Here is a 23583-nt window from a genome sequence, read left to right on the forward strand (position 1 = left end):
GTACTGGCTGTAGCCATGTTTATTGCCACAACTCTATAGTGTTTCAAGGTCCCTGCCAGCAAGCAAGCTGCAGCAGTCTGCTCACAAACCACACTCAAATGCTCTGTAGTCAGATCTCTTGCCTGAAAGTCAGAATTTGCACTGGCAGGATGGCCCTGAAAGCCGGCATTTTAAAACCACACAGCTTTTTTCCTGCTATGGCTGAAAACCCAAAAGCATGTGATAAGCTTTTCATCAACACCATTTAAGTGTTTTGTGGCAGGACCTCTTAAAAGAGCTGCAAGGTTTTGCAGCTAAAGCTGAGTCAGGAAACCTCTCTTAAATTAGAGTGCTTGCCTCTAGCAAGCAGAGCCGACCTGAGAGAGTGCTGCTATTAACAAGCTTTGCTTAACTCTATTATTTTATGTCTGGAATTACTTCCCAAGTTCTCCCAGGCTTTATGTGGATGCAGCTGTCCACACGGGCACCATTTGTTTACTGAGTTTTCTGTCCTGCCCAGTTACCCCAATCATGAAGTCCCAAATAAATCACATAGATGTCTACATTAGTTATAAATTGATTGGCCCCTTAGCTCAGGGTTCTTATAAACTCTTATAACTTATATTAGCCTATTATTCTTATTTTTGATAGCCACTTAGCTCGGTAACTTATTCAGTGGGGCAGTTGCATTTTGCGTCTATGACTGGGCCAGGACTGTTGAAAGGACTTCCTTTTTCCCAGAATTCTCCTGTTCTCATTGATCCATCTCTACTTCCTGTCTGGTTGTCCCGCCTATACTTCCTGCCTGGTTACTGGTCAAATCAGCGTTTATTTAAAATATAATTGACAGAATACAGACCATTGTCCCACACCACAAGAATTCTACTAGGGAACTCTTACAGCTGATAAACACTTTCGGTAATGTTGCAGGATACAAATCAACTCAAAGAAATCAGTAGCCCTCCTATGTACAAATGATAAAGGACCTGAGAAAGAAATCAGAGAAACATCACCATTCACAATAGTCATAAATAATATAAATTTATCTTGGGATACCACTAATCAAAGAAGTGAAAAACCTCTTCAAAAAGAATATTAAGTCTTTGAAGAAAGAAATTGAAGACACCAGAGAATGAAGAACTCTCCCATGCTTTTGGATAGGAAGGATCAATATAATAAAATGGTAATCCTACCAAAAGTCATCTACAGATTCACTGCAATTCCCATCAAAATCCCAACACAATTCTTCACAGACCTCAAAAGAACAATACTCAAGTTGATATGGAAAAACTGAAAGTTCAGGATAGCCAAAACAACCATGTATAAAGAAGAAACCTCTGGAGGCATCATTGTCCCTGACATCAAGCTCTATTATAGAGCTACAGTACTGAAAACAGCTTGGTACTGGCATAAAAACAGACTCAAATCAAAGACCCAGACATTAATCCACACAGCTATGATCACCTAATTTTAAAAAAGAAATTAAAATTATACAATGAAAAAAAAGAAAGCATCTTCAACAAGTGCTCCTGGCATAATTAAATGTCAGCATGTAGAAGAATGCAAATAGATTCATACCTACCATCATGCACAAAACTCAAGTCCAAATGGATTAAAGACCTCAATAATAAATCCAACCACACTGAACCTGACAGAATAGAAAGTGGGAATTAACCTTCAATGCATGGGTACACCAGATCACTTCCTAAATATAAATATAACATCACTAGCACAGACACTGAGATAATAAATAAATAAATAAACAAATAAACAAATAAATAAACCTCCTGAAACTGAGAAGCCTCTGTAAAGCAAAAGAGAGAGTCAATAAGACAAAATGCCACCCTACTGAATGGGGAAAGATCTTCACCAACCCAACATTGGACAGAGTACTAATCTCCAAACTATATAAAGAACTCAAGAAATTAGACAATAAAATTCTAAATAACCCAATTAAAAATGGGGTACTGAACTAAACAGAGAATTCTCAACAGAAGAATCTCAAATGGCTGAAAGACACTTAAAGAAAATTTCAATATCCTTAGCCATCAGGGAAACACAAATCAAAACCATCTTACCCCAGTCAGAATGGCTAAGATCGAAAATACCAATAATTGCTTATGCTGGAGAGGATGTAGAATAAGGGAAACACTTGTCCATTTCTGCTGGGAATGTAAACTTGTACAACCACTCTGGAAATTAGTATGGCAGTTTCTCAGAAAATTGGGAATCAACCAACCACAAGACCCAGCAACACCACTCTTGGGCATATACCCAAATAATGCTTAATCATACTACAAGGTCATTTGTTAAACTATGTTGTTCATAGCAGCATTATTTGTAATAAGCAAAACCTGGAAATAACCTAGATGCTCCTCAACTGAAGTATGGATAAAGAAAATGTGGTACATTTACATAATGAAATAGTACTCAGCCATAGAAAACAATGACATCTTGAAATTTGCATTTTAATGGATGGAACTAGAAAATTAATAGTGAGTTAACCTAGACCCAGAAAAATCAGCATGGCATGTACCCACTCACAGGTGGATACTAGCTATATAGCAAAGTATTAGGAGCCTATAATCCACAACCCAGAGCATTGGGCTGACTTCCCAAAGTCCAGTTGAAGAGAGGGAAGAGTGAGAATATAAGCTAAGAGGTCAAGGCCATAATGGGTTTACCCACAAAACAGCTTACCTGAGATAATGGAAGCCTTTCATCTCTGGCCTGACATCAAAGGAACCAGCCAGCAAGGGACCAAGTTATGCCCTCTGAATGAGGGTGACAGTTGTATGGCTGGGGCAGACTGTGGGGCCACTGGCAGGAAGACAAGGATTTATCCCTACTGCTTATTTTTTCTGGCTTTTTGGAATCTATTCTCTATGGAGGGATACTGTGCTCAGCCTAGATATAGTGGGGAAGGCCTTGGTCCTGCCACAAAACAATGTGCTAGTTTTTGTTGACTCCCCATAGGAAAATGCCTTACCCTCTGTGAGGAGTGGATGAGGGGTGAGATGCGGAGATAACAGGGGGGAAGGTGAGGGAGCAGCAGGAGTGGAGGGAGTGGAAAATGGATTTGGCATGTTAAATGAGAAAAGATTTTCTAAGATAAATTTAAAAAATTCATTTTAAGCAGAAAAACATGTATCATGCAAATAATATTATATTTTTTAAGACACATAGTTCAGTCTGTTTTCAAACTTCATATGCAGTTTAATCTGGCCTTGAAATCCTGATCCTCCTCCCAAGGTCTTGAGAATCTAGTCATGTGTCACTACACTTAGCCCAAAAAAGTAAATTGCATCATTAAAGACTCAATAGGGGCTCACCACATATTGTTACCATTTAAAAATAAAACAACTTGTATTTGTTAAGTATTTCTCTTCTACTGTTTAAAGCTTTTATTTCAGACATAAGGAATGTTTGGGTGTGTCTACATTTGAATGTATGGATTATACTTAAAAAGAACAGTCATTTGAGATACAGCAATGGAAAATGATTTTAAAGAAATAGGCTTTTGATATGGTTCAATGGGTAAGAGCCCTTGCCACCAAGTCTATTGACCTAAATTCATATCTCAGGCCCCACATGCTGGTGAGAACTGACTTTCTCATGTTAACCTTTGACCTACACACATGCACCATGATAAAAATCCACACAGGCACACAAGCACACATTAATGCATGCATACACATTCTCTAAATAAATGACTAGAGAAAAATGTAAAAAGATACAGTCAGTGGGAACACAGGTTTTTCTTGGGACCAATTAATTTAGGTAGATTATTGGAATGGCCTGGGTATTAGCTCACTCTACGGGATATGGGTATGAGAGAGTTTTCAGAAGTCTGCATCTTAAGAGCAGGTTTGGCTTACTTGCAATGCTCGAAAACAATCCCACACCAGTTAGGATTTAAAGGGGTATTTATTTGGGGGGGGGGGGGGGTAAAACTTACAAAACACCAACCATCAGGAAAGGAGCCTAGTCACTGGAGCAGGAGCCGGAACCAAGCACCAGAACCAAGAGAGCGAGCCGAGGCTTGCAGCTCTTTTATAAAGAGAAATATACCACGCCTCAGTGGGCTGGTGTTTCAGTGGCTACTGGCTGAAGGAGCGGAAGGTGCTCCCGCAGCATACTTGGAAGAGAATCAAAACATCTATGGATGATGGATATTCATCACAACTGAATGATCTTCAGCTCTTCTCTTTCAGTCATTCACATCTATGCCTTGCATAAGATTGAGTGCTTTTAATTTCTTGAGCATGTCAACCATAAATACCATGTGATTTTGATGGCACATTACTCAAATGCCTATAATGTCAGATTGGAAATTGTGCTGATCTGGCATGTTGTGTAAGAAATTCTTGCCTCTCTATTATTATCAAAACCCTATCAACCTATTAAATAATTGTTAGAATTGACTATGAGTTGCTTTAGTATACACATTGCCTTTACAATTTAGAATCTATTTACCATGCTAAAAGATGGATTTGTCATTTCGTTTTATGGAATACAGCAAGATTCCCCCAGACACATTTAGTTAAAGTGAAGTAAAAATTTGCAGTGTTTGAGAATGGGAATGCCTGGTGTTATCTTGATTTACTGATCAAAACAAAATCAGTGTTCCATAAAAAAAAAAAAAAAAAAAAAAACTCACTGATCACAGAGAAGTGGAGCTGGTGTCTATATAGTCTTTATCACTACCCGAGTCTTTGGTACAGCAAGGTAGTCTACACACTACTGAGAATAAACATAAGCATCAAGCCCAAATACAAACCATTTGATCTACATTGGTGTCCTGCCTTTAAGATTTGATAGTATAATTGTGGCACAAATCTTGTGGGAGTAATAATTAAAACCTGATTTGACTTAAGGCTAACTTCATAAGATGAAACCCATACTTCACACTGCTTTGGTGACCAAAAACCAGAAACTAGACAGCCCAAAGACCTGATGGAAAGCCCAACATTACGGTTCTAAAAGATAAAAATAAAATTGCTCCAAATGACATTCTACTATACAGAACATACTCATAGATCAAAGCCTTGCTCAACCAAGAAGAGGATAGTGCTCATGTAATAGGTAGAGAGAAAACATAGAGAGGCTCACAGCCAAAGTATATACAGAGATTGAGAGACCTTGAAACACTGCTAAATGGGAGGTCTCTATCAAATACCTCCCTTCAGGGATCACAGGACCATGTATAAAAGGAGGAAATGCCCACATGCCCCTCCCACACACAAACATAACAGCCCTCTCCGTCTATTGGATTGAAGCCCATATTAAGAAGCAGAAACTGAGGCAGTGTACGCAGAGCATGCACAGTTCTGCACCAAATTTAGTACTGGAACTGAAATAAGAAGTGAACACATGCCCAGATCCCTAGCCTAGAAACATCTCTGACTGATATCCCCTTGCAAATGAAAATTTGGTTTGCTTCAAAAAAATGTTACTGGGATAAACTACTCTCAAAGGTAGGCTGCATGCTGAGCCTCAAAAAACTCAACAGCATCTTGGAAGTTCCTTGTGTCATAATGTCATCAAAGAACTTCTCAACTCTTCTTTCCTTTATAATTTATTTTATTTATATATTTTCTTATCACTTGTTACCCTAAATGATATAAATATACTACAGTTTCACTTTAGTGTTTTAGGGAATTCATGACCTTGGAAAGTCGTGGGTCTCAGCGTCTATATCTGTTTCTTGTGACTTTTTCATCTGGGCTACTTTTCATCTGATTGTTTTTTCCAAAAATTCTGTGTTAGTTCTGTTATATCTTACTGCATCATATATTTTTTGTCATTATTCTACTTTAGAAACTAGTTTGTTTTCTATTGAGAGACAGAAAGGGGGATGATATGGATGGAAAAAGGTGTGGAGATTAATTGAGAGTAGAAGAAGAAGAGAAAACCATAATCATGAAATTATGTGAGGAAAAATATTTTCAATAGAAGAAAAATTAAAAATAACAAACCTATAAATACAAACCTATTTTTCTGAAATCTAGACATGAAAACAATCATGTTCATGGGGGGAAATGTGGGGAGATCCCAAGCAAGGGAGCCTCCAATGCAGGGGAACAAATCAAAATAAGTAGGGAAAGGATCCGTTTCTGCATAAAATTCGAAATATTTATGTTCATCAATTGGCAATGCTTCAAAATAATTATTGCTGATAACGTGAATCCAATGCATCATGGCTACAGAATGAAACACTATTTACAATACCAGAAACACAAAAGCTAAACTAATGACCTCTGAAGTGATAGATGTTGTCACAGAGAACCAAGTACAGATGAATGACGTCAACATCAATACATTAAGATAAACTGACGGCAGCTTTTCACACAGAGTCACATCATTATTGTAATGACAGTGACTGTTCACGAAAGAAAGCATGGAAACTGTAGAGTGAATACAACAGCATCAGTTTTATGTTAAGTATAAGCTACATGTATCTGCCACATTCTAGATTCTCAAGTGAATGCTGTATATGTAGTTTTGTTTTTCAGAGAACATGATATTTCAAATTCTACAATCTCATAACTGAAAGAGTTATGCTAAACAATGCATTCTAGGTGATTTAATGTGCATTTTTCTAAGTCAGTAATAAATACAGCCCTTATATGGAAGCCATGCCACACATTTCCATTTTCTGTCTTTATCTGAGGATATGGGATAGTCTATGGAGAAAATGGTCATCAGTAAGTTACAATATTCATCTATCACTATGGAATTCCAAGTGATGAACATGATCAGTTCACTGAGGGTCTATGTCCAGAAAAATAAGCAGGCAAGAACAAAATGGAGGTAAATTCACACTGTGTAAACAATATAAATTTATAACTCTTATAAGAAGTACAAGCAAGCAAATATAAGTCAAAATAAACTCCATTGGCTGGACTATAAGAAACAGAGACGTAAAGATGTGCAACATAAACATAGAACCTTTGCAGAAGAACTGAGCATAGTCTCTGAGCAGAGGCATACTTACAGTAGAATCAGCCCTCTCTTCTGTCTCAGGGAAAACGATGTGGCCTTGTAGCTCCTGGATTCTTTCTTGAGAAACTTGCTTCAAAATTATCAACAGACACCATTCACCTGCTACACACACACTCACCATCTGCAAAAACACAGAAATCAAGAGAGTATTTGCTCCTGGCTTGGTTCCACAGATACTCATGAAAATAAGAGAGATTAAAATGAGTTTCTCCCTTGCTGAGTTCAAGTGGTCTGCTCAGCAGTGAAGTTATATATGTTGTGCTCAACTAAGGCAAAGCAAATATATGGTAAGGAAAGCTAAACTCAAATGTAGACCAAAATCCTATAAAGCTTCACTTTGTTTTCACTGGCCAGGTTCACAAAGATGGGGTTACTACTCAGATTAATGAATGGAAGCTGTGGAATGGAATGAAGCACAACTGAAAGCAATTTCAGGTCAACATGCAGTTATTCATGACTGAAATTTTGAAGAAACTACAACTACTCTTGAATTCTTTTAATGGAAGCATTAGACTTCAAAATGCATCAGCACTAGACATTGTTTATTAAGCATGTAGCACATTATCACAGTATGTTAGGGACACAGCATGGTATGGACTCATATATACTGATATGCATAAAAAGTAAATACTGTGCTTACCGTAATTCACGTGATGATTCTACTTTTACAACCCATCTTTTTACTGAAACATACATCCTCTGCATGAAAGTTGTAGGGATGGGGATTAAAAAGGGGCCCAAGAAACTAAGAATGCATTCCTAATGTGTTTTCTGGTATCTGTACAAGCTTGAAAGATACAGGTAATTTTTAATTGTACCTGTTAGTGAACAATTCAGGGCAGTGTCATGTAAGAAGTTAACTGTTACCAGTAGTTTCTTTGGTTTATTTTTCATAATTGCATGTATACACATTTTTCACAATATATCCGTGTGTGTGTGTGTGTGTGTGTGCACGTGCGCAATATCCATAAGAAGATTTCATAAAATTCACCCCCAATTTCTGGCTTACACTTTCTTTTCAACCACTCTTCTATAAAGATACGATTACTCTATTACAAATATTTATTAGTTTCTTTGGCATTCCTCACACAGGACAACAAAATATGTAATTTTACACACATTATTAATATACTCAGTGTTACCTATAAAGCATTGGTGAACTATGGAGAGAAATCAGTAAACCCCTTCCCCTTTATGTCATCTGACCAGGAGCATCTCCAGATTTAAACTAATTCACTCAACAAGTGTCATCTATTTTATCCTGTCTGATGTGTGAGCCTGAATCTATGCCTTCCTGTAGGCTGTCTTATCAATTTGTCATTGTGCCGCAGTATATGTCTGTCCCTAGCAAGGACTTTATTCTCTTTCTCTTATTGAACAGCACAAAGAGCATCACAAGAGGAAGGGTAGAGGGATACTGTGCAGAAATCTTTAAAATGACTTCACAAGGATTAGTCACTGACTCTATTTGACCCCATCTGATACCAATAACAGACAGTGCTACAAACACCATTGTTTATCAATATCTGTTTATCTCTATACTGTATCTAGCATTTATTGTGGAAGAAAATAATTTAAGGTTTCACCTGTGCATTAGCTTATGATACAACAGCTTATTTTGTGGAAAATCCAAGACAGGTTAGTTGTTACAGTATTCACTTATAAAGACAGACTAAACAAACACTTCATGGTAGGCAAAGGGAAGAGTTTTGAAGAGAATCCCTGGAGCAAAGTATTTAAGACCGTGGAGTGACTGATGAGACATTGTAAAATTAAATGCCTTTCATAGATAGGAGACTACTAACATTTTAAAAGAGACACGGTGGGAAAGATTAGGAAAATACCATTACCAGATAAATATTCTACAGAAATTCTAGAATATTCCTAGAAGTTAAAAGCTAAACACTAAAACAAAGAAACAAACAAGGAAACAAGAACAAATAAAAGCCACTGGCATTAAACTGTGTCATAAGCATGAACAGAAATCTCAAGAGAATCATTAGGTCATACTACAAAAACCTGTACTCCACAAAATTGGAAAATGGAAATGGACAATTTTCTAGGAAGATACCATATAACAAAATTAAATCAAGACCAGGTGAGTAATTTAAATAGACCTATAAACTTCGAGGAAATAGAAGCTGTCATCAAAAAGCTCCCAACCAAAAAAAGCCCAGGGCTTATGTGAACTCTTTACAACAATCTCTGGGTATTTCCTTGTAAAGTGTCACAGGAATCTGGAAATTTCAGTGTCCACCTCTATATTTATACCCTTTAAAAAACAAAAACAAAACAAAAAAACAAGATCAGCTTTCTCCCAGCATGTCACAACACTAAGGGCAAGATCATAGAGGCTTTGCAAATCTTTAGAGTTCAGCAGCTGGTGAAATGGCTTAGTGGCCAAGAGTCACTTGCTCTTGCAGAGGACCACGTTCAATACCCAGCACCCATACAGCAGCTCAGACATCTGTAACTCCAGTCTCAGGGGCTCCAGCACCCTCTTCTGGCAACAACTATGAACATGGTACATACATACAAGCATACATACTAAAGCAGGCAAAACACCCTTACATTTTATAATGAATAAAAATGATTAATAGTTCAGAGAGGATCATTTAAAAATAACAAAAACCACAATAAGAATAAACAAACTAAATTTATTTAGTAAATAAAGCAGTTTATTGTACCCACAGTCTCAGAGCAAAGCTGCATAAACGCGATTTCTGAGGCACTTAGAGGAGCCGCTGGCTGCATCAGAAAATCATGCCTTCCAGTCCGTCCTCCATGAACTTCTTATAAAGGGCCATAAACTTGGCCACAAATGCCTCCAAGTAATAAATGGCTTTGCTGCCCAGCTGCAGTTGATGCTCATAATAGGCTGCCATCTGTGCCACCTCCCCTTTCAGCTGCCCATCACAGTTCTGTGAGACCTCTGAGAGCAGGCCCTACAGAAGTAAGGGAGACTTGAAAAGCAGTGTGGGGGAAAACTAGCCAAACATGCTTACGCCTCTCCCTCATAAAGGAAAAGCTTTAAAGTAGTTTATTTGTCTGTATGTAGGCATATATACTTACATGTATGTATATATGTGTATATACCTGTTACTTTTTGTATGAATCAGTAGTTTTCAACAAAGCCAAAAACACTATGTATACAATAAAACCTGGCGCTTATCCAAGGTCTTCCAAATTCCAAACACAGAAAGCCCCTTGCCAACAGTCTGAATGAAAGGATTGATTTTTGTTTTGGTTTGCTTTGTATGCTTTATTGATGACGCAGAAGACAGATGCAGAAGAAAGTATATCTTGATACAACTGACATTATATAGACTGAGTAAGTTGTACATATGTATTTAGGCTTATACATGCGAACACACAGAAATATTTGATTGCGCGTGTGTGTGTGTGTGTGTGTGTGTGTGTAAACAATTAATGAAAATGAAGACATGAATTTTAAAGAGAGCAAGAAGAAGGGAGAACAAGTGTATGGGGAGGGCTTGGAATAAGGAAAGAGAAAAGGGGTAATTATAATCTCAAAAAATAAAAGAAATAGTGAAAAAATAAAATGTATCTTGGATTTTGATCTTTTTCCGGGCTAGAAATGTAGTATTCGCTTGAGACCATGGCACCATGTAGGAAATCATACCAGTCAGTCACATGATTCTGATGGCGACAATCCATAATCTACAGCACATTATCACTAGCCTGTCCTGTCCGATGGGTAAGTAAGATGTACTAAATTCTTTTCTATTCTTTGAGACTGTTGTCCAGGCTGACATGCTCAAGAGATCCTTCTACCTCACCCAAGTGGCCACCAGATCTGGCTATGTCATTCGCATGACATGTTCAACTTATTACGGGTTTATCAGAAGAAAAAAAAAAGAAAAAGCCCTCATAAGTTGAGAGCAGCTGTGTGCAGTTGCACAAGGGTTCAAGGACCTATATACCAAGGCAGTTATTGTCATATTCATTATACCAATAATATAGGCAATCCAAAGTTGCACCAATAAAGGCCATCTGCAAAAAACTGATATGGTCATCTAGCCTATATTGTTGAATGAAGACTCAGTACAGTGAACAGACTACACACTACTAAACACACACACACACACACGGCTCTTGTAACTAGGTGAAAAAAACAAGTCTATTCAAAGCATTAACACTGTATATAGAAGACGCCCTTGTTCTTTTGTGTATTCGGTATCATGTGAGTTTGTTCACATTACTGTGCAATTTCAATAAATATAAACTGTGAATTCCCTAATACCTGAAATCGGTAAATTTAGCTAAGCAGCCAGCAGAGTGATCCTATAAATCCTAGACTGTACCTACATCCTCAGCCTCATTTCTCCATATGTACCATGTTTTTCCTGCAACATCTGTTTCCCATTCACTTATACAGTTTCATCCTTAGTGCTGAGTGTCAGCTAAAAAAACCTTTCCCTGATCATCCAACCATGGCTGTGCATAACTTGGCTCTGTTATTATTATTATTATTTCACTTTCCTTCCATTAAAGACTCAAAACATTATGAAACATTCTTCACTTGTCTCCCGTGTCACTCCCATGAACACAGCATCACAACTGTGGTCTTCCCTCCCGTCTTCTGTGGTCCCCTAATGATGCCTGGCACATAGGAAGAATGCATCTGTAGAATTACTGAAATGCTAAAACTGATGATGATGTACCTTAGCATTACAAAAGCGCTGTGATCACAGGACTGGTGTCAGGCTATAGCTAGGATTGTTCAAGATGTCAGACAGGGCCACTTACCTTCATTATTATCTCAGGAGGAATACAGTGAGTGACAAACTCATAGAGCCTTTCGCGGTCTTCCAAGAGCCTACAAAAAACAAAGGAATTGCCACTTTGTAATATAAAAGAAGGAACAACTTTAATGACCCAGCTGGTCCAAGTCGACTTTCTTACTTGATTTATCACCTAGCTGTAGACAGAAGCTGTCTGACTTGTGCTATAGCAATGAGAGACAGCCCCAGTACACCCTACCTGTTTGTCTTTTCAAACAGTTTCATTCTGTAGCCCAACTGGCCTGGGCCTCATGTAGCTCATACCGGCTTTGAATTGGTAGCACTCTTTCTGCCTCAGTTTCCTAGGGTAATCCACCAGGACCAAGGACCAGTTCAGTTTTTGAAAATTTTTTTCCATACATTTTAACAGTAGGTATTTATAATAAGGGCTCCTCACTGTATCTCTCACAACAGTGCTGAAGAGAAATCAAGACTTTAGGGGCCTGAGAAATGGTTTGCTGGGTAATCTTCTTGTTTTGCAAACCTAATAACCTGAGTCTGATTGCCAAGAACCCATGGTGAAGGGCCAAAGTGATTCCTGAAAGCCGTCCTCTGACCTCTACAGAGACACACTTATGGCTGTGTGCGCTTATGAGCAAGTACACACATGTAAACACAAACATAGACACACACACCCAAACAAGCAGAATAATAAAAATTAAGAAGAAAAAAAAGTAATTAAGAACTTGAAATGTGGAACCTGAGCTCATCACACCAGAAACTAAATACACTCATTTACTGATGAATCAAGTACTGTGTTTATGCAGCTTAGAATTTTATGCTTAGGGGCTGGAGAGATGGCTCAGTGGTTAAGAGCATTGCCTGCTCTTCCAAAGGTCCTGAGTTCAATTCCTGGCAACCACATGGTGGCTCACAACCATCTGTAATGAGGTCTGGTGCCCTCTTCTGGCCTGCAGACATACACACAGAATATTGTATCCATAATGAATAAATAAATAAATATTAAAAAAAAAAAGAATTTTATGCTTAAAGTATCTACAGAGAGGCTGTGAAAACACTGGCCTGTCTCCAGTCAATCACACAAGAGATGAGGTAATGTCAACATGCAGTGTGAACCTAGTCTATTAACAATACAGCAGGGGCACAAAGCTGACCTTCACAGAAGGGACAGGCAGAGCTCCCAGATAACCACAACCAGGATAAGCCAAGACGAGTGCAAACCCGAGTCCCTAACTCAGGCTCCCCTCATGGCATTTTCAGGAGGGTGGGACGAAAATGCACACACTGCATGTCAGAACAAGAATAAATAATGATACTTTCTAAACTCAGAAAACAACTGTCTTTGTCTTTCTACAATACATTACCAAGAAAAAAACAACTACCCAGGGTTCTGAATGAGCTACTGCAGATGCTCCACTGCAGAAAAATCTAAATCAAGACAGAGATTTAGAAGTTCTCTCTTAAAAGCACACGTTCAAGCTCTTCTCTTTGTCACACAGCAGCACCCACAAGGTCTCACTGACCACCTGCACTAACTGACAGAAGAATCTCCCGAATCCTAACTCATCAGATACCTACCTAGAAACACACACTCCTCTCACCGCTGTTTTCATCTAATCAGGGACGCTCAGGCTCTCCTGGGTGCACTCAAGCCTATTCTGCACCCTAAAAATGATCTTCTCCCCCTAGGGCTCAAGGCGACTTGCTTCTCCGCTGTGATGGGCAAGGATGAGGCTGCACTTCAGTGAGGCTGAGCAAATACCACACTGCAACAGCAGGGGACCTCAAAACTGTCATGTTTATTCAGAGCTACTGAGCCTGTCTTAGTCAGTTAAGCTGCCATAAACCAAACAACTAGTGGCTGAGATATTTCAGTCCTGTCCACTACTGAGTAACAAACCCACAGACGTGAATGGAAACAACTTTGGAGTAGGGCACAACGATGCTTTCTAAGTACTTCCTATTTCTCATCACAGGTCCTGTCCTGGGGCATGAGCAGTGTCTTGCAGTTCTGGACCCATATCGTACAATCTCTTTGATCTCTGTACCAAAGCACCAGTGCCCTTGGCAGGACAACAAACAGTATCACCATGAGAGAAACATTTGGCTAAGTTAGCTCTCAAGCTGGAAGCTCAGTGTCTTTCTAGCACATTCCGCATCAATTACAAAGCAATTACAACAATGACAATTGTTCTTTCAGCCTGAGCACACTGGCACTTTATGCTGTGCAATAAAACTAAGCTACTTTCTGGGGGGAAAAAGATGAATAAATTTCAAATTTTACATGTTATCAGATTAAAGAAAAGCATAAACTATACACACTAACTACTTAGGTTCACGATATTTCAGGTCTTATATAGAATTTTTTCCCTTTCAAATGAGGCTCTGTTGCCAGGAGGCCACTAGTTAGTTCCCTGCCGCTTAGCCCCGAAATAATCACACAAAAGATGCATTAATCAAATTACTGCTTGGCCCATTAGCTCTAGCTTCTTATTGGCTAACTCTTACATATTAATTTAACCCATTTCTATTAATCTGTGTCTCGCCTCGAGGCTGTGACTTACTGAGAAAAGTTCCATCTGGCTCCAGAGGCTACATGGCTTCTCTCCAATCTGCCCTTCTTTCTCCCAGCATTCCATTTAGTTTTCCCCACCTAGTTCTCCTCTGCCCTATCAGGCCAAGCCAGTTTCTTTATTCATTAACCAATAACAGCAACATATAGACAGAAGGACCTCCCACACTAAGGCTCGGGAATTATTGTAAATGTCATGTGCCTCCCTCACACTGTTACCTCTGTGGAGTCTGCTGACTGACGATAGCATTCGCAGTCTCCCTCAGATACACCTCCCAGTCTGTCTCGGGGATTTCTTGGTCTTCAGTAAAAGGGTATCTATGACACAAGAGAAAATAAATTAACAACACATCGTCATGTTCCAGATGCTCCCTGGCTAACGGCCCTACTCACTGCTGCACTCTGCAAGCTTCACACATCAGTAAGGCTTTCCTGAGGTTCCTGCAGGACTTCTCTGCCAGCCTGTGAGCCAGTTTCGAAGGAAGAGCCAGACCCTCCTTCTTGCAGACAGTGGATAGTGCACTGCAAATCTGGAAGACAAATCAACAAAGACGAAAGCACATGAGCCACTTTCTAACTTCTGTTAGCATCGCTGTGGCGCCCTTTCACAGTGCTGCTGCATCCTCCAGGAAGCCACGTGCTGCTGCTGTACAGTCTTTACTGTCTATTATGAGCGAGAGCTGCCTACTGGGAGACACTAGTGCATTTTACTAACAGCTGCTAAGATGAAAGGGAAAACAAAGGAACCAGGGATTCTTACGTTCTCTACGTCCACTATGCTCCCATTTCCCCTATTACAAAGTAAAACACCGTAAGGTAGAAGACTTTAAATACTTCATGAGTCATTATGTAGTGAATTCATAATACTCATTTGTTAAAAGATAGATGAAAGAGAACATGTTCTATATTTGTATTTACCAGTAAACACATCACTCTGTACACCTACTAATGGTTGACCTTTGGATCTGTCTGCAGCTGCCCTTAAATGGTTGATATGCTTCACCTTGTTTTAGAAAACAAAATTTGAGCTAATATTTCTGGAAAGCATAACGTGACTTACATCATCAATGCTGGGAGGAGACACATGAACTGCCAGGCACCTACGGCAGATCGGGGGGATCACCTTAGATGTGGAATTGCAACACAAGATCAGCCTGCAGGTGGACATGTACTTCTCCATGGATCTGTGCAAGGCATGCTGAGCATCCTTTGTGAGTTTGTCCACCTCTGTCAATAATACCACTGGGTCAAAAAGAAACAACACCAGCTTCAACTGGAGGGCACTCAAGCGTTAAGTTACCATCTGCCTTTACTGTGTCCTCATTAATAGGTATGAAATCTTAAATAGATGGCTGATATTCTACTTTTACCTTTGCAAAGGGCAAAATTATATATTTTTTAAATGTTATAATCAAACAAGACTAAGAAACCTGGTCAAAATGAAGTTAAATTAGAATTTCTCACTTCATCCCAGCTTTTATCATAACAAAGTTGCAAGACAAGCATGTGCTGATCTACACTATAAATTCTAGGAATTTGTTAATACTTTGGAAATCTCTGATGCAAGAGTCATAGCCAATGAATACAGTCAACAGGAGAATCTGGGAGGATGTACAGGAAAATTTCATCTGGCTGCAATCGAGGACCAGTCAGCCCCAAGAGGTTCAGGAACTGTGAGTAGGGAGGGGGTGAATCCAAGCTTTGCATTTTTTTTTTATTATAGTAACAAGCTGTTTCCAAAGGACAGCAATAGCAGGAGGATTCTGTTTAAATGTATACACAGACAAAAGGACCTCGACATGTAAGTCAAATTACATTCCATTTGTATAAAAAGAACATGTGACAAAGACACAGCCTCATGCTTGAGCGGGAGTGAAAAGAGGAATCCACAACACTTGTCCCAGCTGTGAGAATGTGAAACCACAGACTGCCAACAGAACACACTGGGGATCACATTCAATACGAACGCAGAAGCCATAAGCAGGAGCAGGCCCTAGAGGGCCCAATCTGTGGCTGAGAACATGGGACCCTAACAGTGAGAAGTAGTTGGTTCTGTAACAAAGGCACTTCCTGCTAAGAGGACGCTCCTGCAGAGCTCAGTAGTGGGCGCAGAGAGAGCAGAGCAGGAGAGACAAGGGCACGGATGTACAGTGGTAGGAAATATGGGTCACGACTTTCTGAAGACAAAACATAGAAACACCTGAGCCCCAAACCTAGAAAAACCCTCTCTGGTTTCCTACTTTCAAAGACTACAAAAAAAACTATTATTTTTTTCACATTTTGTAATAGATGGTCAACAGAAAATAATCACATTGAATTCACAGTTCTAAGAAAATAATTACTTTTCATGTAACCATAAATGTAATGGACAAACATGCTAATCTAACTTTGGAAGCATGAGGACCTGAGTTCAGCTCCAGAAACCATGTAAAAATATAGCCATAAAACCCAGAGCTGGAAAAACAGAGGCAGCTACATCCCTGGAGCTCACAGGCTCGTCAGTAGAGCCAAAATTAGTGTATCCAGGTTCAGTGAGAAACCCCACCTCAAGGATAAACTGAAGAGTGAGCTAGGAAGACAGGCCGTGAGCTAGGAAGACTCTGGCCTCCATGTGCACTTGCACACATGTCACTGTACATCACACCATGGCACCACATATCATAGACACATACATTCAAACGAAATAGACTAAAACTACGAATAATTCAAACAATAAGTATACATACAAATGAAAAAAATGACTTTTTCCTCCAAGTGACAAAGATTAAAAAAAAACAACATGCAGATAACTGCTTTGGAGAAATACAAATTTACATTGTCCCACAGATGAAGAATTTGACAACATACATGAAACACATCAAATGCTGACATTTTTGTCATCACAAAGTCTTATATGTAAGCATTATATGTGTACAAGAAACACTGGCACGCAAAAGTCACCATCAGTCATGTCTGTCCTGGAGATGGGGTTACGGCTGCTCTTCATTTTCTTTCTTCACAGTTGATGATGAAAAGTTTTGGTCACAAACCAGCTATTTTGAAATCACGTTGTTTTTTATTTTAAATGATGTGTGTTCCCAGTATTTTTTCTAAAATGTCAACAGGCACCACAGACAGAGGACTGGAAACACCACAAGCTGAAGCTGGGGCTCGCATTCTTTTGTCTTTTGTCTGTCTCTCTTCCTTCCTTCCTTCCTTCCTTCCTTTCAATACCAGTTTCTTTATGGAGCCCTGGCTGCTCTGGAGCTCACTATGTAGACCACACTGGCCTTGAACTACAGAGATCCTCCTGAATCTGCCTCCCAAATGCCACTGTACCCAGCACACATTCATTTTTAACTCCAACAAGGAGCACTGGTGCCCAGCAGCCTCACAGGAGGCTAGCCTCCTCACCACACCACTCACTTTTGACATCTCTTTGTGAGTTGGTTTCAAGCTACTGTGACTGAGTCTTCAGCATCTCCTGAATTATGACCTGGTCATTGTTTCCCGCATCACTATACAACAGGAGACGTACGATTACATGGATGTAAATACTTACCAAGTATTACACCTTTACTCTTAACCTGTTGGTACATGAAAAATTTCAGGAAGTTTGTCTTCCTTTGTTTTGTTTTTAAGACAGGGTTTTTTGATATGTGGTCCATGTTGCTTTTCAATTTTCAGTTCATCGGACTCGAGTATACCACCATGCTTGGCTACAATTGTACAATCTTGCGGTTAAAATTTTTGTTGAAACTAGTAATATGTAGTTACTATTATAAACCTTTAAAACTGGGATATTTTAGGCTCGTTAACAAACTTCAATTGTATTGGCACTGAAAGCATTCAGTGTGCTCTCACAGTGATATTACTACTCAAGGAGAAAACTAACAGTTTAACAAATACCCTGCTACTAGCTTACTCACTACAGAAAGACCTAATTACATCTCATTTGTCAATTTTACTTTACAGTTACCCATACAGCCATTAAGTTTTCCTCTCTTTGTTATAGCTGGACCAGAACATCTGGACTCTGGTGACCATTTTCCCAGGCAAGAAGTCGGTATATTCCCCAAGTAGCCTACAGAGCAAATACTCTTATAACTTGATCCATTCCCCATCTTTCCCTTGATGAACTGTGTAAGAGTTACTCTACGGATTGAAGAAGACAGTTTGTGTAGAGCATACATAGTGCCTGCCACCAAATCTACAAAAGCATGAGGTTAAGACTCCTCCCCCTACTCCCTCCATTTCACCTTCTTTTCAGAGATACTCACCTCAGTGACATGGTCCATGATGGTTGCTGCCCTAAGGACCTCTGACACTTTTCCCAACTGATACTGCACCATGGATCCCCAGTGTCCCTCCAACCCCCATAGAAGGACTTGGATCTTCTATCTCAGTAGGCATCCAGGCAATAGTTATTGCCTAACATAATCCTCTAATAGAGACAACGAAAACACAAAATATACCAAAGAAGGATGGTGGCCCACATTCAGTATTTGAAATACTTATTCCAGACGGGATTTACATTTTGGACAGCTTTGTTTATGCTCACCAACACTGAAAGAGTCAGGATAGCTCAATAGAACTCATGCAAGGAACTGGAAACTGTGAGCTCTGCAGAGCGAGCGGACTTAAGGGAGAGCACAGCAGGCCAACACCAGGCAGTGGGTCAGGAAACCAGCTTTACTTTAATCTGCTCTGTGTACCAAGCTTCCAAAGGTACAACAATATTTCAAAAAATAACTCTAAGCTGGAGGACAATGACTGTAAACTATTTTTCTTTTGCTAAATTTGTAATTCCTACTACTTTTCTAACAATATTTGGTGGCAGTTTACCTGGGATTAACTTCAAGGTGGTAGTTACTGGCAATGGTGCTGATTTCAATTTTTTTTTTTAGATGGAGTCTGTGAATGAAACAAGAATCTGCTCAACATTTACTTACTGGCTGTCTTCTTTTTCTCATATATCACCAATCACCACTGCTAACTACCTGAACAGTCTTCCACGTTAACACAGAAATAAAGGAAAAATATGTTCATGTTCCACGGCAAAGCATAGAAACAGGAAATCTCATGCACATATGTTTTACTCCTTCCACTTAAAAATGTGTCTTTGCAATCCCTCTCAGACAACTGGTGTGAGATGACGACCATGTATCAACTTAAAGCATGCATGTTCTACAGCTAATTACTTTTGTGGATTTTAACTTTGACGACACTGTGAATGTCTGTTTCAACTGATGAAGTGATCTATCTATGCATACTACAACACACACACACACACACACACACACACACACACACACAATTTCTTAGGTCATAGGTAGCCACTGGTGGGGAGGGGTGTATACATGACCAGGATTGAAAATCCTTGCTAGGGACACCTGAGGCAGCAAACTTCACAGGAACTGGACTGAGCCAGCAACCTGGCCTGGAGTAGGTCTAAGGCAGAGAACTCCACAGTAGCAGGACTGAGCCAGTGACCTGGGCCAGAGTGAGCCTGGGATGGCAAACTCCATAGGAGCAAGAGCAGATCCATACCAGAGGTATTTGCAGAAGCAGGACTGTGCCAGCGACCTAGGCTAGAACAGGCCTAGGACAGTAAACTCCACGGGAGCAAGACTGGATCCAGACCAGCAAAATTTGTGGAAGCAGGACTGGGCCAGCGACCTAAACCTGAGCAGGTCAGAGGCGGTGGGCTCAACGGGAATGGGACTGAGTCAGTGACCTAGGTCAGAGCAGGCTAGAGACAGCAAGCTCTGCAGGATCAGAAGCAGATCCAGACCAGGGACATTTATGGAAAGAGGACTAAGCCAGGAACCCAGGCTGGAGCCGACTTGAGACAGCAAACTTCACAGGAGCAGGAGGGGCGGGGGGGGCGGGAGAACCAGAGACCTCTGTGGGTTCCAGCATGAGTCTGGCACCTACGAGGGTGTAGGCAGGAATCAGTGACCTCCACAGGCCTGGGCATGAGTCTGGGACCTTTGAGAGAATAGACCAGAACCAGGGGTCCTGCAGGTCCAGGTGTGAGTCTGGGACCTCCCAGGAACTAGGCCTGAGCTAGAACCTCTGATGGTCCAGGGGTGAGTCTGGGACCTTGGCGGGAGTGAGCAGGAACCAGAGACCTCTATAGGTCCAGGCGTGAGCCTAGGACCTCTGAGGAATAGGACTGAGCCAGGACCTCTGTGGGACCAACCCCAAGCCAGGGACCTCGGCAGGAGCGAATCCAGACGAGGGCCATTTACAGAAACAATTCTGAGCCGGCACCCTAAAACAGAGTAGGCCTGAGACAGCAAACTCCACGGTAGCGGAACAAATCATAGGAGTGCTGAGCAGGCTCCAGGGACATGGAGACTAACGGGGTGACTGGAACCGTGAGTGTACCACAGAGAGAAACCACCTGAGCCTTGGATCTACTGCCACCTGGAAGATCGATCACCAGAGCCACAGACATCCCAGCTACAAGAATTAGAAGAAAAGATGGGTAGACAAGGAAAGAACATGCTCAACACCATAAAGAGCAGGAACACAAAACCAGTAAAATCTAGTGACACTACAACAGCAAGACCTGAAGAACCAAATATAGATGAAGCAGAAGAAAATGACCTAAGAATACCTTTAGGAAAATGTTTGAGGCCCTTAAAGAGGAAATGAAAAATTCCCTCAAAGAATGGAGGAAAAGACAAACAAAAATTTGGAAGACATGAACAAATTCATTAAAGAAAACCAAGAAAAAGCAATCAAACATATGAAAGAAATTACTTAAGACTTGAAAACTGAAATAGAGACAATAAAGAAAACACAAGCTGACAGAACTATAGAAACAGGAATCATGAGAAAATAATCAAAAATCACAAATGCAAGCATAAACAATTGAATACAAGGGATGGAAGAGAAAATCACAAGCACTGATATACAACAGAGGAAATAGACTCATCAGTCAAAGAAAACATCAAATCTAACAAAAGCTTAACACAAAATATCCAAGCAATATGGGACACCATGAAAATGGCTAAACCTAAGAATAATAGGTATAGAAGAAGGAGTTCAACTCAAAAGCACAGAAAATATACTTTACAAAATCATAGAAGAAAACGTTCCCAACCTAAAGAAAGATATGTCTATGAATACAAGAAGCTTACAGAACACCAAATAGACTGGATTAAAAAAAAAAATGTCCCCTTACAACATAATAATCAAAACACTAAACATACAGAATGAAGAAAAGAATATTAAGGGCTGCACAGGAAAAAGGCCAAGTGACATAAAAAGGCAGACCTATCAGAATTACATGTGACTTCTCAATGGAGACAATGAAAGCTAGAAAGTCATGGTGAAGCATTGCGCTATGCAGACATTAAGAGACCATGGATGCCAGCCCAGACTACTATACCCAGAAAAACTTTCGATCGCCATAGAAGGAAAAAAAAGATATTCCATGACAAAGCCAGATTTAACCGATACCTAGCCACAAACCCAGCCTTACACAAAGTACTAGAAGAAAAACTCTTACCCAAGAAAGTTGGCTGCATCAACAAAAACACAAACAACTGATGATCGCACAGCAGCAAATCCCAGAAAAGTGAAAAACACACAAATTATCATAACCAACAATGAAAACTAAATGAACAGGAGATAGCAATCACTAGTCATTAATATCCCTAATATAAACGGACTCAACTCACCTATAAAAAGAAACAGGTTAACAGACTGAATATGAAAACAGAACCCATCCTTCTGCTGCATACAAGAAACACACCTCAACCTCAAAGACAGACATTGCCTCAGAATAGAAAGTTGGGAAAAACATTTTCCAATTAAATGGACCTAAAAAAACAATCTGATGTAGCTACCCTAATATCTAACACAATAGACTTCAAACTAAAATCAATCAAAAGAGACAAAAAAGGATATTTCATATTATTCACAGGAAAAATCTGTCAAGAGGACATCTCACTACTAAACATCGATGCCCCAAATACAAGGGCACCCATATATGGAAAAAAAAAACAGCACATTTAATGTTTAAATCAAACATTAAACTCCACTCATTAATAGTGGAAGACTTCAACACTCCACTCTCACCATGGTACAGGTCTATCAGACAAAAAATTAACAGTAAAATAAGGGAACTAACAGATTTATGAATCAAATAGACTTAACAGATATCTATAGAATATTCCATCCAAACATAAAAAAAATATACCTTCTTCTGAGCACCCCATGGAATCTTCTCAAAAATTGACCACATACTCAATAGCAAAACAAACCTCAACAGATATTAAAAAAATTGCAATAGCCCCATGAATCTTATTGGATTGCCATGGCTTAAAAATCAGAATTTAACACTAATTCCAGAAAGCCCACAAGCACATGGAAATTGAACAATAATCACCTGAATCATCAATGAGTCAAGGAAGAAAAAAAAGGAAGAAATTAAAGACTTTCTAAAATATAATGAAAATGACCATCCAACATACGCAAATTTACGGGACTCAATGAAAGCAGTGTTAAGAGGAAAGTTCATAGCACTAAATGCCTACAGATAAGAAGCGGGAAAAATCCGACACTAGTGAATTAACAGAACATTTGAAAACTTTAGAACAAGAAAAGCAAACTAACCCAAGAGAACAAGGTGGCAGGAAATAATTGAACTGAGAGCTAAAATCAACAAAATAGAAACAAAGAAGACAATACAAAGAATCAATGAGACAAGGAGTGGGTTCTTTGAGAAAAACCAACAAAATGGACAAACTCTTATACAAAATAACCAAACGGCAGAGAGAGAATATCCAAATTAAAAAATCAGAAATGAAAAGTGGGACATAACAACAGACACAGAGTAAATCCAAAGAATCATCAGGTCATATTTTGAAAACCTGTACTCCACAAAAATGGAAAACTTAAAGGAAATGGATAACTTTCTGGATAAATATCACTTACCAAAATAAAATTAAGACCAGATAAGCAAATTAAATAGACCTATAACTGCTAAAGAAATAAAAACAGGCATCAAAAATCTCCTATCCAAAAAAAGCCCAGGACCAGATGATTTCAGCTCAGAATTCTACAGGATTTTCAAAGAAGAACTAATATCAATACTCCTCAAATTATTCCACACAACAGAAACAGAAGCAACATTGCCAAACTTTTTTTATGAGGCTACAATTACCCTGATACCCAAACCACAGAAAGACATTACTAAGAAAGAGAATTACAGACCAATGTTTTGTCTGTAATTACAGATCAATTACAGACTCATGAACAATACTG

General features: G+C 39.5%; 1 protein-coding gene across 1 annotated transcript in view; it reads right to left on the reverse strand.

Moving 5' to 3' along the window:
• The window catches only part of LOC146895565 (uncharacterized), a 49307-nt gene that overhangs the window by 21802 nt on the left and 3922 nt on the right, over positions 1–23583 (reverse strand). The window contains exons 3-6 of the mRNA XM_085685287.2: positions 14716–14852; positions 14542–14640; positions 11755–11824; positions 6977–7105 (exon numbers count right to left, since the gene is read on the reverse strand). Coding sequence (XP_085541413.2) covers positions 6977–7105; positions 11755–11824; positions 14542–14640; positions 14716–14852 — 435 coding nt within the window. The remainder of the gene's footprint in view (positions 1–6976; positions 7106–11754; positions 11825–14541; positions 14641–14715; positions 14853–23583) is intronic.

Source organism: Myodes glareolus, chromosome 2, assembly GCF_982192425.1.
Source record: "Myodes glareolus chromosome 2, mMyoGla1.1, whole genome shotgun sequence".
NCBI lineage: Eukaryota > Metazoa > Chordata > Mammalia > Rodentia > Cricetidae > Myodes > Myodes glareolus.